At 45.2% G+C, this 14,679-nt stretch overlaps 1 protein-coding gene across 1 annotated transcript in view; it reads left to right on the top strand.

Annotated features, from left to right (window-relative positions):
* Nucleotides 1-10,211, top strand: part of MCOLN3 (mucolipin TRP cation channel 3) — a 40,293-nt gene extending 30,082 nt beyond the window's left edge. The window contains exons 10-14 of the mRNA XM_075320513.1: nucleotides 1,633-1,734; nucleotides 3,548-3,670; nucleotides 3,823-4,029; nucleotides 6,480-6,610; nucleotides 9,426-10,211. Coding sequence (XP_075176628.1) covers nucleotides 1,633-1,734; nucleotides 3,548-3,670; nucleotides 3,823-4,029; nucleotides 6,480-6,610; nucleotides 9,426-9,429 — 567 coding nt within the window. The 3' untranslated portion in view covers nucleotides 9,430-10,211. The remainder of the gene's footprint in view (nucleotides 1-1,632; nucleotides 1,735-3,547; nucleotides 3,671-3,822; nucleotides 4,030-6,479; nucleotides 6,611-9,425) is intronic.
* The last annotated feature ends 4,468 nt before the right edge of the window (nucleotides 10,212-14,679 follow it).

Here is a 14,679-nt window from a genome sequence, read left to right as displayed (position 1 = left end):
AGCCCAGCCCAACTTCACCATCAGAGGCTCTGGTAAAAACCCAGTAGGCACGTATTAACGCCCCTCCAGGGTAAGCCCAGTCCGTAGTGCAATGGGGCCACACCGCTAGTATTACACATTATAAAGGATGATCCCATGATAGAGACTTTCCCCTTTGAACCACTGTAAAGAGTGGCTGCAGTAAACCTATCCTATGTATTGCATACTTGGCCACTTGAATGGTGGCAGGTAATAATACACTTGCACTGTACAGGCCACTGCAAAGTAATCGTAAGGCCCCACAAGTTTTCCCATTGAGCCCAAATTCTATCTCTGGCGGTTTTTGCATTTAGACTCCTTGCAAGCAGCTGATAGTTTAGCTTTAATCTAGGCAAATTAGCTGGCTCCTTTAATGAAAAAATACAATTCTCTCTAGTACCCTTCTTTTGAGGTAGCTACAGTATTATCACTTATAGGATAGCTAGTTCATCTCTTCCAATATAGTATTCCTTCTCTAAGGGATAGAGATCATTTGCATTCTTTTTCCTGTGAAGCTTTACCAATAAACCCCAGGCATAGCTGATCTCCATAAGAAAAATCAGCTACTCTAATGCTGGCTTCAATCTAAAAAGAGGGTTGCTATGGTGATGCAATGTTATTAGGGACCGTGATGGGCACCGTATAGACCCCTGTTTATATAAAAATTGTCACAAGACATTTTTTTATTTGCTCCATCTGTCACCTGTTGCTGCACTAGTTGTTATTTATTTTTATTTTCTGTTTTTTTAAGGTGAAATTGACATGGGCACAAATCAGCTCAGATACATTTTGAGAACAGGGACTATGTAGCTGATCTCCATAAGAAAAATCAGCTACTCTAATGCTGACTTCAGTCTAAAAAGGGGGTTGCCATGGTGATGCAATGTTATTAGGGACCGTGGGAACAAATCAGGTCAGGTGCATTTTGAGAACAGGGATTATACGGTGAACAATCTAGAATTCTGTTTATACCTGGCACGATTACTTCATATATGTCCCTAATGTTTTTAATTTCATTTGTCACCTTGCCTAAGCTTAGTCTGTATCTATGCTGGGCCTTTGTATATGATATATTCCTACTGCCATAGAAACAGTGTTTCCAATACAGACTCTAATGCATATATATGCCACTCGGGAATCGTTGCTTGGCAGGAGCTTTTGAGGAATCCTAGGTAAAGTCAGCGGGTGATCTCTGGAAATGTGAGCACGTAAAAAAGACAAGAATCAGCAAATGTTTGCTGTCAATATCAGCCTGTGCAAATCGCTTGTTTGGTGGATGATATCAGATTACTTGGTGAGGAAAACATATATATATATATACACATATTTATTTATATATATATATATATATATATATATATATATATTTATATATTTATTTATATATATATATATATATATATATATATATATATATATATATATATATATATATAAATAAATATATAAATATATATATATATATATATATATATATATATAAAGAAAATATTTTATATATACCGGTATATATACCGGTATATATACCACATATTTTAACATTTTCAATATTCGATATTGTTTGTCAACTTATATACTATGTACATTAATAATGAGTATATTTCTCTCCAACAGAGTCTGACGAGTTATGACGTGTGCAGCATTCTCCTGGGAACGTCGACCATGCTGGTCTGGCTCGGCGTTATTCGCTATTTAGGGTTTTTCCAGAAATACAACGTAAGAGCCCGATTGTTCTAAAAGATTAAAATCCCTATGAGGTTTTGCAAGTATTTTTAACAATCTGATGTCTATGGGTGTCAGCTGCCCCCTCCCGATGTCTGATTTCAGCTTAGATAGCTTCAGTTTTCTTTGTCTGATACAGAAGAGCTTCAGAAGAAGAAAAAAAAAAAATATATATATATATATATATACACATACATGTGTGTGTGTATATATATAATGTGTCAATCCTTCTAAACTGAATCCTATTAAAAGGGACCTGTCGCTAAATTTCTCGATGTAAACTACATACATTATTAAATACATTTTAGACCTGATGAGGCTGATGTACTTACCTTTTAAAATCCATGTCTAAACAGTTGAATAATCCTGATATTAAGACAACCTCTATATGGACCTTTTTAAAATGTTCAATTCAATTTCAAGTAGGAAAACTTTCATAAAGCTTTATCCAACTAGTAAGTGCATCAGCCCCATCAGGTCTACGCAATCTATTTTATTATGTATAATGTTTTATTATGAATTCTGTTGATAGATCCCCTTTAAGGCCATGTGCGCACTAGAAATTGACTTTTTCTTAGGGAAAATCTGGACCCTCTGATAGAATACCGCATCTGCGGTAAAAAAACGCACCAAAACCGCAATGAAATCCGCATGCAGTTTTGGTGTGGTTTTGGTGCGGATTTGCCGCGGTTTTCCCTGCGGATTTTTACCATTATGGCAAAAAAATCGCAGGTACCTGCGGAAAAGAAGTGACATGTTGTAGTAACTGAACCCAGGAAGTCAGAAGAGAGATTAACCCCATCAGAGCTGGAGCCAGCAATGAGGATGTGCTGCTAGAGCACGATAAAAGGTAATATTGCTGAAATAACATAATAGATGTGTGGAGAGGCACATATTAGCAAGATTTATGAGAAGAAAAAAAATCAGTTTTGGTAACTGGACAACTTCTTTAATCCTGCAATGGAAATTCCGCGGTTAAATCTGCAGGTATAAAAAAAACGCAGTGTGCGCACAACATTTTTTTATACCCATAGGTTTTGCTGGGGAATGACTGCAGCAATGTTAGAAACATTTTTTGCCGCAAATCCGCAGCGTGCGCACATAGCCTAAAACTAGAGAAGTCATCTTCACTTACCAAACGGTGCGCACCGGATGGGGCTGGTGTGCTTACTTTGATAATCCACATCAGAATGGTTGCATAATGCACAAATGAAAGGGCTCAATTCAGTACAGCTAGAGGGTTCATAAAATGCTCATTTTTGTATGAAAGTGGCTGTCCACTACTAGGACAACCCCTTCTGACTGACGCCGGCACAGATTGGATGCGAGGCTTGCGTGACGTCACAACCCCACATGAGCCCCGGCATTGCGGTATCGGACACCGCTGGAATGGGACAGGAACGGGAGGAGAGTATAGTCTTTATTAGTTTACATGGAGGAAACTTGGAATCAGAAGTTGTTGTCCACCACTAGAATAAGCAGAAAAACTTTGACAAAGAATTATACATAATTTGTAATGTAAGCAAACCAGCCTCATCAGGTCTCCATGATCTTTGTATTGCAAAATATTGTGACAGATGCACTGTAACATATGTTTTTTTTTTATGTGACTGATGCTTATAACGGATGCCATCCAACAGCTATTCATCTCAGTACCCATGTAAAAAAAAAATAATGATTTATGTGTTTTTTTTTTTTATTTTTTTCAAAAACCTTTTAGATCTTCATTAAAACCCTTAAATTCTAGTATTTGGTCAGATGATAAATTAGATAAGCCGTGATTATTGCTTTCCTCCATCTCCTCCAGATTCTGATCCTGACGCTGCGGGCGGCTCTTCCTAACGTGATTCGGTTCTGTTGCTGCGTGGCCATGATCTATCTGGGTTACTGCTTCTGCGGCTGGATTGTGCTGGGGCCGTATCACACCAAGGTAAGTTCCCGGCACGTCCATCCTCGTCCGGCACGTCCATCCTCGTCCGGCCCGTCCGTCCTCGTCCGGCCCGTCCGTCCTCGTCCGGCCCGTCCGTCCTCGTCCGGCCCGTCCGCTGCTCGCCGGTGATCTGTGCTCTTCTCCTTCTTCAGTTTAGGTCCCTGAACATGGTCTCCGAGTGTCTGTTCTCCCTCATTAATGGAGACGACATGTTCACCACGTTCTCCATCATGCAGCAGAAGAGCTACTTGGTGTGGTTATTCAGCCGGGTGTATCTGTACTCCTTCATCAGTCTGTTCATCTACATGGTCCTCAGCCTGTTCATCGCCCTCATCACTGACACCTATGAAACTATTAAGGTGGGTGCCATTCTGGATTTCTCTGCTGTCGTGGTTAAAGGGGATCTCAGACTTTGTGATCGTTCTAAAATGTTGGAATTGTCCAAAATGTCCAAAGCGGGACTTTCTGTAATCTGTGAGGAAACGGGGGTAGTAAGTTTTTATTTTCTCTGCAGCGCCTCCGCAGGACAAATGAGGTATTACACAAGACCTATTCAAATCAATTGGTTGTGTCACGGGGTGACAGGGGATAACAGGGGGCTCCTAGACTGGCCCTCAGGATAAGGAGCCTTAGCTGTCCGTACTCCCAGAGAGATATCTAAGGGTTCGGTTACACTTGCGTTTTGCACAGACGAGTGCAATCTGATAAAACATCAGATTCCTGTCACTCTAGTACAAAACTATGGGGCAGTGTTCATCTGAGATTGATTTCTCATGGCATAGCGGCATGCTGCATTTGGCAGTGATTCTCGGCTCATGCACCCCCATACAAATCTATGAGAGCATGTGAAACATCGCACTGCACTCGCATGTCATCCAACCGCAGTGTGATATATGAAGAGACAGACAGCGGAGGAGATGGGGAGCAAGTGCTCCCTTCCTCTCCTCCACAGCTGTGATACGATCGCAAGATCGCATCATAGTCGCATGACCCTCGGATCACACTCGCAGCAGAGGGTCATTAGCATATCACTTCCGAAGGTTTCGCATTGGCAACTGTGCATAAGTGGAACCGTACCCTAATGGTGACTATGTCTGAGCCTCCTTCCTTACCCTACTCCTGACCAACCCCAATTTAATACCCAATCTCAGCCATCCCAGAGGAGGACCAGGACAGGAGTGGTGAACCCACAGATATGAACAAAGGAGGAAACCAAAACTCGACCACACAGCTAGCACACACTGAGATATCAGACAATAAGTGATCAGGAGGAAATAAAGAGCAGGGAGGAAATATCCAAATGACAAGAGGATTTCCACAGCACACCAAGTAGCATGCAATAAATCACCAGCAACAGGACCACAACAACAGCACACAGACTGGGTAATTGAAAGCTGTAGTCGGCAGGGGAAAACGGATTCCCCCATCTTAAAAAGGCGGGGAGTACCTGTGATAGGTCTGCCACAACATGTGATCCAAATGGTAACCAGCAGGCTAGCAGAAATTAACTCCTGCTAGTCCAATCATGAATCAGCACACAGCTGCTTGACGCCCGATCCTGTCTGTGCAACTCAGAAACACCAGAGAAAGCATAATGTGGCATGTCAGAGCCTGTAGTCTGAACAGCGTCTAATACCAGCTCATGCTATCCGTGTGCTATCCGCATGTCACATGGATAGCACAGGGACAGCACACGTAGAACATACACATGGACACACGCACCTACACCACGGACTGTGAAACACGTGTGTGTGTGTGTGTGTGTGTGTGTTTTTTACACGGATGTGTGAAAGAGGCCTGACAGTACAAGTCAATGGCAAGCATGAAAAAAATAAAACCTCGCCAGATCTCTGGGCATCTTTAGGTAATTTTGAAAGCTTTTTTACCCCCCCCACCACCAAAAAAAAAAGTAGCCTTTTATTGCTTAATGGATTACAAAAAAATAACATCAACCTGAACAAAGCTAAAAAAAACCCAAAACTTTATTTTTGTATTTATCCTTAACAAAAACACAAACTGGTGTTGTTTTCTTCTTTCCACTTGAAAAATTATTAGTGTTTGACCTCCACAGTGTGAACATTCCTTAGGGGTACTTTGCACGTTGCGACAACGCTACTGCGATATCGTCGGGGTCAAATCGAAAGTGACGCACATCCGGCGCCGGTAACGACGTCGCAACGTGTAAAGCCTAGATGCACCGATAAACGATCGCAAAAGCGTCGAAAATCGGCGATCTGTGTAGCGTCGGTCATTTCCATAAATTGGGAAAGACCGATGTTACGATGTTCTTCCTCGTTCCTGCGGCAGCACACATCGCTGTGTGTGAAGCCGCAGGAGCGAGGAACATCTCCTTACCTGCCCCCACCGGCAATGCGGAAGGGAGAAGGTGGGCGGGATGTTACGTCCCACTCATCTCCGCCCCTCTGCTTCTAATGGCCGCCTGCTGCGTGACGTTGCTGTGATGCCGCACGACCCGCCCCCTTAGGAAGGAGGCGGGTCACCGGCCAGAGCGACGACGCAGAGCAGGTAAGTGCGTGTGAAGCTGCCGTAGCGATAATGTTCACTATGGCTGCTATCACAAGATGTCACATGTGCGACGGGGGGCGGGGACTATCGCGCTCGGCATCGCTAGCATCGTCTTGCGATGTCACAACGTTAGAGTTTGGTCCGGGCGCGGCGGAATATTTCCATGATGGATCTAAATGGAGCCACAACCAAATTTTCAATGTAGATCTGTACAATTTGTATCTGAGTAGAACTTTATCTTTCACAAACAATGCTCATATAATGTCCATTTGATGTGCCTTAGAATTACCAGATAGGCGGCTTTCCGCAGTCCGAGCTTCACTCTTTTGTGTCGGAGTGTAAGGACTTACCGACGTCCGGACGCTACAGAGAAGTGGAGGACATGTCCACGTCGCTGCTGTGTTGCTGTGAACGGTGAGTGTTATATTTACTGGGGAGAAGGGGGATAAATACATCCTTAAATTACCAATCAGATTCGTGTTTAGAGTCACGCGACCAAAAATCGAAGCTGCTACTTTGTTGTGCAATGACGATGAATGATGCACCATTGCGATCCACAAGGAACCGCCACTGCGACCGGCGAGTCACAAGAAGTCAGAACCAGTTGGATTTTTTTTTTGTGTTTTGGCGCAGTACCGTGTAGGTTGCAATTCTGCATAACACAGTGACGTAGCAGCAGCACGGAGGAAACTGACCGCCCAACCTGTGTTGTGACCATCTAGCTCCAGCCTAAAGGGGGCTTTACACGCAGCGCCATCGATGTCGCTGGTGAAAGCACCCGCCCCCGTCGGTTGTGCGTCACCGGCAAATCGCTGCCCGTGGCGCACAATATGGCTGGGAGCCGTCACACGTACTTACCTTTCTAGCGACGTCGCTGTGACGCCGCACGAACCGCCCCCTTAGAAAAGAGGCTGTTTTCTGGCCAGCGAACAGCCTCTTTTCTAAGGGGGCAGTTTGTGCGGCGTCACAACGACGTCACACGGCAGCCGTCCAATAGAAGCGGAGGGGCGGAGAGCAGCCGCAGAAAGTCACGCCCACCTTGTTGCTGGAGGACGCAGGTACAGTGTTCATCGTTCCCGGGGTATCACACGTAGCGATGTGTGCTGCCTCAGGAACGACAAACAACCTGCGTCCTGCACCAGCAACGATATTTGGGAAATGGATGACGTGTCAACGATCAACGATTTGGTGAGTATTTTACATCGCTCGTACGTGTCACACGCAACGACATCACTAACGAGGCCGGACGTGCGCCACGAATTCCATAACCCCAACGATATCTCGTTAACGATGTCGTTGCGTGTAACGGGGCCTTTACATGGCAGGACATTTTCTCAAAATAAGGGCAATACAATATATCTTGTGAGCCATTGTTTACTATTAAAGGGTGTTGTCTGGCTTTAGGATACAAGTCTGCAGGGACTCGATGTGACTGCAGATTGTGAACCCTCACAGTGCGCGCACTGCACGCTGTGAGGATTCTCCAGCAATTTGCATACATGTGGTCACATGCCAACTAGACATCCACGGCTTTGCTCAATGCAAGTGATTTTAACATGTCTAGTGGGAATGTGGCTGGAAGTAATCAAATCTCATACCTGAGGTTACGTGACTGACACCGGTGAATCCTCACAGCGAGCAGTGTGTGCACTGTAAGGCTATGTGCGCACACAGCGTTTTTTTGACGCTGCGTTTTTGTCCGCAAAAAAACACACCCACGGCAAAAATGCACCAGTAAAAAACACGCATGCGTTTTTACCGCGTTTTGATGCATTTTTGGCTGCGGTTTGCTGCGTTTTTGATCACTGCGTTTTTCCAATGCATTGCATGGGTGAAAAACGCAGAAAGGAATTGACATGTCCATTTTTTTTTTTTTTTTCATCCAAACCACTTATTTACCCCTTTTTTTAAAAACAAAAAAAATCTTACTCATATAGGCCCTGATGGTATGTTCTACATGAGGTTCGGACAAATAGGCTCAAGCTGAGACTGCAACATACCTGGTAAGATAGCGGCTGGGTTATGCAGCCATCATCTGTCTGTAACGGCATCCACCGGAGTAAGCGCCAATTACTGCTTAACCATTTAAATGCCACAATCTGGCCAACCACAAGTTCAGCCTCGTAGGAGGACGCGGTTTTCTCTATATAATTCCTTTTTCACACGTCAGTGAAAAACACTGACGTTTTTCACTGGTGTGTAAAACACGCACATGTCCCTCCGTGTGCCGTGAATCACGGCACACGTGGGTTGTCTAAGTGCAATCCGGGCTCCGTTATCCGTGGCCCGTGATTGCACTCAGTAATCATCTCACCTGTGCGCGCTCCCGCTCTCCATGGTGCTGATCGCTCCCGCGGTGCAGCATCCGGCTGGCCCTGACCCCTGCAGCAGCTGCTTCCGGGTCGGCTGTGTCGTGCATCATGAATATGCGCGACAGTAATGAGCCGGCTCAGAAGCAGCAGGGAGAACGGGCTGCAGAGAGCGCCGCTGAAGCCGGGTGAGTAAAAATGATTTTTATTTTAAAAGCACGTTTTTTTCCGGCACGTGTTTCACGGACCACACCACTGCGTGGTCCGTGGGACATCAGTGATGCCAGAAAAAAATGAACGTGTCTCTGTGCGGCAATCACGCACACGCGGGTCGCCGCACGGAGACACGTGCAGTGACAAATCACTGATGTGTGAGCAGACCCATTCATTATAATGGGTCTGCGTATGTCAGTGATTCTGGTACGTTTAAAAAAAAGCACAAACGTACCAGAATCACTGACGTGTGAAAGGGGCCTAACGCATATAGAATAAGCAATCAAACGATCACCAGTTCAAGTGCCTTAGCTTACGTTTCCACACTGAGTTCATCACTGCAATAATACAACACAAGGGAAGAGAGACGGACAGGGGGAAAATTGACATTAAAGGAAAACACTCCAAGCTCCTCCAATGCATCTAAACACCCCAGCTGCAATTTTCATGACTCCTCAGCTTCTTCCAGAGACTGGCTCCTTCCAAAGTGGTCAGCATAAAAATGAAGACTCTCTCTTCTCTTACATGGGCTAAATAGTAAAAAATAAACAAATCTAAAAGTTTGAAACACCCACTTTTTCCTCCTTTTATAAAACTTAAAAAAATACACATATTTGGTATGGAAAGAAGTGGCACTCAAAAATAAAGTAGATCATTTTAATTCCAATAGTCTCAAATCTGTATGTATTTTTGCTTTATCTTTGTAGGTAGAAGTAACTCCGAAGATGACGATTGTTGTCCGCCTCCATCTGTAGAATATCTCTAGCTTCAAGATCAGAAAAATGTGTTAAAAGGAGGTTTCACCCTGAAGTGCATCCTAAAGAGAGGAGCCGCTGCAACTTTTTCAGAACTGGAGAATAGGGACCTAAAGCGGTGAATAGGGACGCAGGGACTTTTCCAGACTTTCTGGCATTCATCTCATTGAAGAACGCTACAGTCATTCTCTGTGAAACCTCAGATGGCTGATACCAGAGAAGGATAGCTTGTATTCAACTGCACAACAAATAGACTCTAAAGTTTGGAGTCCCTGGTGTCAGCACACAGTTTCCAATGGGCATTGTTTTTATGAAAAAGTAGTGTAAACCCAGTGTCATGTCCGAGGATCAAACCTGATTGTACGGCATGTGTACAGTATGGCGGCATAAGCTCTTCGATGTGGGGGAGCCTTCAGCAATGCCTATTGCACGAACCTCGGTCTTTTATTGAGTAACTCTGAATAATGGGGAGCTCTATTAATGACGCTGTAATGTCCAGGTTGGCAAACATGGCACAAATGGCACCAAATGTGTCACAATGCTGCAGCTCGTTGGTCATGTTAGACGCACATCTCTCGCTTATACCGCCTCATGACTGTTGAACATCTGTACCAGTAATTTGCGTGAAAAATATGGTGTATCCTGTTACTATCCAACCTTTCTCTTCAAACTTTACAGAACTGTTGAGGTCGGTGTAACGTGTCGAAAAGCACATAATAAATTTGGCGCATGACTACATTTTTTACTCTTTTTGCTTAGTAAACTGTCTAGGCATCCCGCGCATGCGTGACAACCACAAGTGGCAAATATAGGCAGCGGACAAGACTGTGCAGGGGAGATCCAGGAGGATTGAGGTCTTTTTATGCCAACTTTTTGAAAAATTATACAGTGTGTCTGTGACGCCCTGGCAAAACCAGGTAGTCACAGATAGGCCCCTGCATAACACCTTCCCTCACTAGGAAACACACAGCCAACCAGAAACCCTAGTCACCCCCCCCTTAGGGACAGATAGACACACCAGTGGGCGTGACCAGGCGGTTGGAACACGCCCACCCAGGGGTCCAGACAGCCCAGGGCGGGAAAACAGTCAGTTAGGAGCAGATCAGTCTGAAGTTCAGTTTGGAGAACAGTGTGGGCTGGAGCTAGGGGTAGCTCCAGCAGTGAAGTCCAAGTTGAACGGTACCAGGATAGGAGCCCTGGTGTCTTTGGCTAAGAGGCAGATGGTCTCCGTCAACAGGAGACGGGAAGACGGCTCGGTGGAACCGAGGTGGACCGGGACAGGGTTGTAGCCCGCCGGTACCGACACAGGGAACCGACCCGGAAACCATAGCACAAAGGGGGGTACTCGGACCCTGAAGCCAGGACCAAAACCAACTGGAGCTGGTTAATTAACCAATTGAGGCCAGGACTAGAGGTCCTGTCCCACCCAAAGTCCCTCATAGAAGGCAACAGCTCACCGATTAGGGATAAGAGGTTACCGCCAGGGCCCATAGATCCCACGGGCCAGCATCTGCGGGCACGGCTCCTTAGGCCACATCCAGCCGGGAGCGGACTTCTGAGTTTCACAGTAGAAAAGTCCATCTTACATACAGCAGTGAAGGAAAAGGATAGAGACCACCAGCCAGATGGGGGACCAGAACACAACCGGCCGCGGCACCGGCCACCATCTCCTTGGTTTACCAGAGACTTGTGTGTTTTACTAACTGTGATTACACCAGCACCCCCTGCGGTCACCATCCCCTGCACGCACCAACCAGGTCCCGGGGCCACTATCCCTGTCCACGGAGGGGTTAACAACTTGCTGCACAACATCTTCCCCCGGTGCCCTGTAACTGCAGCAGTGGTGTCCCACCTCACCACACACCGTGGGTGGCGTCACGAATTTAATACGGCCCAGCCCGTACATATACGTCCCCCCATTTATTTGGCGTGTCCGCGAGACCCCCGGGTCCGGAGACCCTCAAGCCACCACCCCTGAAGGCCCGGATCCGAGTAGCGTCGGCTGCTGGCACGGGGGCGGCACATGTCCACCCATATCCTGTCCACCGCCAATAACTTGAGAACGGCGGCAGCTATAGGCATAGAAGTGGTGTCTAGGTATAGTAAAGTAGCCATGAGCTACGCAATGAAGCCACCTATAGCGCCACCTGGTGGAAAACAACGGAGTTAGCATTTTTATCTCGAACGGAATGAGACAGAAAAAAAGTGAATTAAAAAAAATGTAGGGCATCATCAATTCAATACGAATCGATACCTTGCATACAGAAATGCTATGATATGAAACCCATGACCCCACCAAAACATTGAATGCTGGTCACGCATATGGCGCTCATTAGTGTCCCCCGTCAGCTGCAATGCACATCTGGCCTCTGCACAGCATACTGTATCTTGCTGCAATGCACATCTGGCCTCTGCACAGCATACTGTATCTTGCTGCGCGGTGTGCAATATGGTAGGTGACACGTTTGCACAAGCATCTGTGATACGTGGTCGTAGGTCCTGCAATGTTGGTGGAGGGGTCGCATACACCTGCTGTTTGATGTGACCTCACAGAAAGAAGTCCAATGGGGTCAGGTCAGGTGAGCGGAGGCCGCTCCACACAGCCACCATACCCAATGACTTGTAGGAAGGTCTCCATGAGGTATCGCTTCACGTCCGCAGCCTTGTGAGGTTTACACGTTCTAATCATAGCATTTCTGTATGCAAGGTGTCGATTCGTATTGAATTGATGATGCCCGACAACTTTGTAATTCACTTTTTTTCTCTATCTCGTTCTATTTTTGAGATTAAAATACTAACTCCGTTGTTTTCCACCAGGTGGCGCTATAGGTGGCTTCACTGCGTAGCGCATGGATACTTTACTATACCTAGACACCACTTCTATGCCTATAGCTGCCGCCGTTCTCAAGTTAATGGCGGTGGACAGGATATGGGTGGACGCACTGTATATAGGTGCAGTGTATACAGGATATGGGTGGACACACTGTATATAGGTGCAGTGTATACAGGATATGGGTGGACACACTGTATATAGGTGCGGTGTATACAGGATATGGGTGGACACACTGTATAGAGGTGCGGTGTATACAGGATATGGGTGGACACACTGTATAGAGGTGCGGTGTATACAGGATATGGGTGGACACACTGTATATAGGTGCGGTGTATACAGGATATGGGTGGACACACTGTATATAGGTGCGGTGTATACAGGATATGGGTGGACACACTGTATATAGGTGCAGTGTATACAGGATATGGGTGGACACACTGTATATAGGTGCAGTGTATACAGGATATGGGTGGACACACTGTATATAGGTGCGGTGTATACAGGATATGGGTGGACACACTGTATAGAGGTGCGGTGTATACAGGATATGGGTGGACACACTGTATATAGGTGCGGTGTATACAGGATATGGGTGGACACACTGTATATAGGTGCGGTGTATACAGGATATGGGTGGACACACTGTATATAGGTGCAGTGTATACAGGATATGGGTGGACACACTGTATATAGGTGCAGTGTATACAGGATATGGGTGGACACAGTGTAGAATCAAAAAATCTCTAATTTAGGTGTCATGCAAAGACCAAATATATAAAAAATACCTTCCATGTAATAGCAATAGGCAAATGCTAAGCATGTAGGTCAAAACACCACCGCGAACACAAAGGGATATTAAAATACATATTTTATTAAATACAATAAAAAATTTAAAATATTTCTCAAGTAATAATACAGTGTCTAGGGTCAATGTAATTAAGGACAGTGTTTCTCAAATGGCAATAGCAGAAATTGATGGAAAATAAAGGACCATTGTAGGTAATCTATAACCAATACAGGAATCACATTATAGTAATCAATAACCAATACAGGAACCACATTAAATAGTATGAAGCTGCCAATAGAACCTTAGTGTATAAGATCGGTCTTGGAAATTCATGTGATGCCTTTAAAGTATAAAACCGTCAATGTAAATAGTAGTCCTGTGACCAAAATAGCATATTTGCATTAGAAAGAGTTAATGTTGTAATCACCTGTACTACCAAGGGTCTGTTAAATCTGCGTGCCTGCGGCCCAACGCGCGTTTCGTCGTAATTTGACTTCCTCGGGGGGGAGGGGTGGTTTGATGTGTACATTTTTTTGTAATTTTTTTTTCTTTGAAAAATTGGGCAGAATTTAGTGCAATAAGATGTGATTGAGTGCACCCTGACATATTCATCAAATATCCTAAATTGGGATGGAACTGTACAGCAGTCCATGACAGGAGTTAATTTCTTGAATTGGCATAAGACAGCTGAAGGATGTGCCAAGACCGTAAAGAATTGCATGCCTCTTAATTAATTTTAAGAGCATCTTTCTCCAGCACCAATCTTAATAAATCGGCTCCAGTGATGTAAAAAAACAAACATCAAAATTACCTATCCCATTATGGGAAAACCGAAAAGATGTTGCTGCTCTATTTCCCAAGAAACAGCACCCCCCTGTCCATAAGTTGTATGTCGTATTGCAGCCTAGGCCCATTGTCTCCATTGGAACCAAACTGCAAAATTTTGGTAATTGTTAGGAGTCCGAGATTACAGATCAGGGCCGGCTCCAGGTTTTCGTGGGCCCTGAGCAAAAGAGTCTTAGTAGGCTCCATCCACATACACTGATACAGATACATATACACATACACATATACATATATGAAGACAAATTCACAAAAATACATATAAACGGATAAATATACACACAACCATACACACTGACCTACATAGATACACATCATACATGCACACACAGAAACATTAAAGATATTTTTAATACAGGGAAGCCGGCAGCAGACTCACTCACCTCCTCGCTTGTCTCCATATAACTCCTCCTCGGCATGTAGCTGTGCTGCATGATGGCCGTCACTAACAGACGTGGCCGTGCACAGTGCACACTGACACTGCTGTATATACATCATAGGAGGGGCTGGAGGCTGCAGCATATACATCACAGGAGGGGCTGGGGGCTACAATATATACACACAAGAGGGGTGGGGGCTACAGCATATACATCACAGGAGGGGCTGGAGGCTACAGCATATACATCACAGGGGAGGCTGAGGACTGCAACATATACATCACGGGAGGCTGGGGGCTACAGTATATATACACATCACAAGAGGGGTGGGGACTACAGTATATATTCATCACAAAAGGGGTGGGG

The sequence above is a fragment of the Anomaloglossus baeobatrachus genome, chromosome 8 (genome assembly GCF_048569485.1).
Source record: "Anomaloglossus baeobatrachus isolate aAnoBae1 chromosome 8, aAnoBae1.hap1, whole genome shotgun sequence".
NCBI classification, from domain to species: domain Eukaryota; kingdom Metazoa; phylum Chordata; class Amphibia; order Anura; family Aromobatidae; genus Anomaloglossus; species Anomaloglossus baeobatrachus.
The sequence above is the reverse complement of the archived record's forward strand: the minus strand, read 5'-3'. Positions and strand labels throughout refer to the sequence as shown.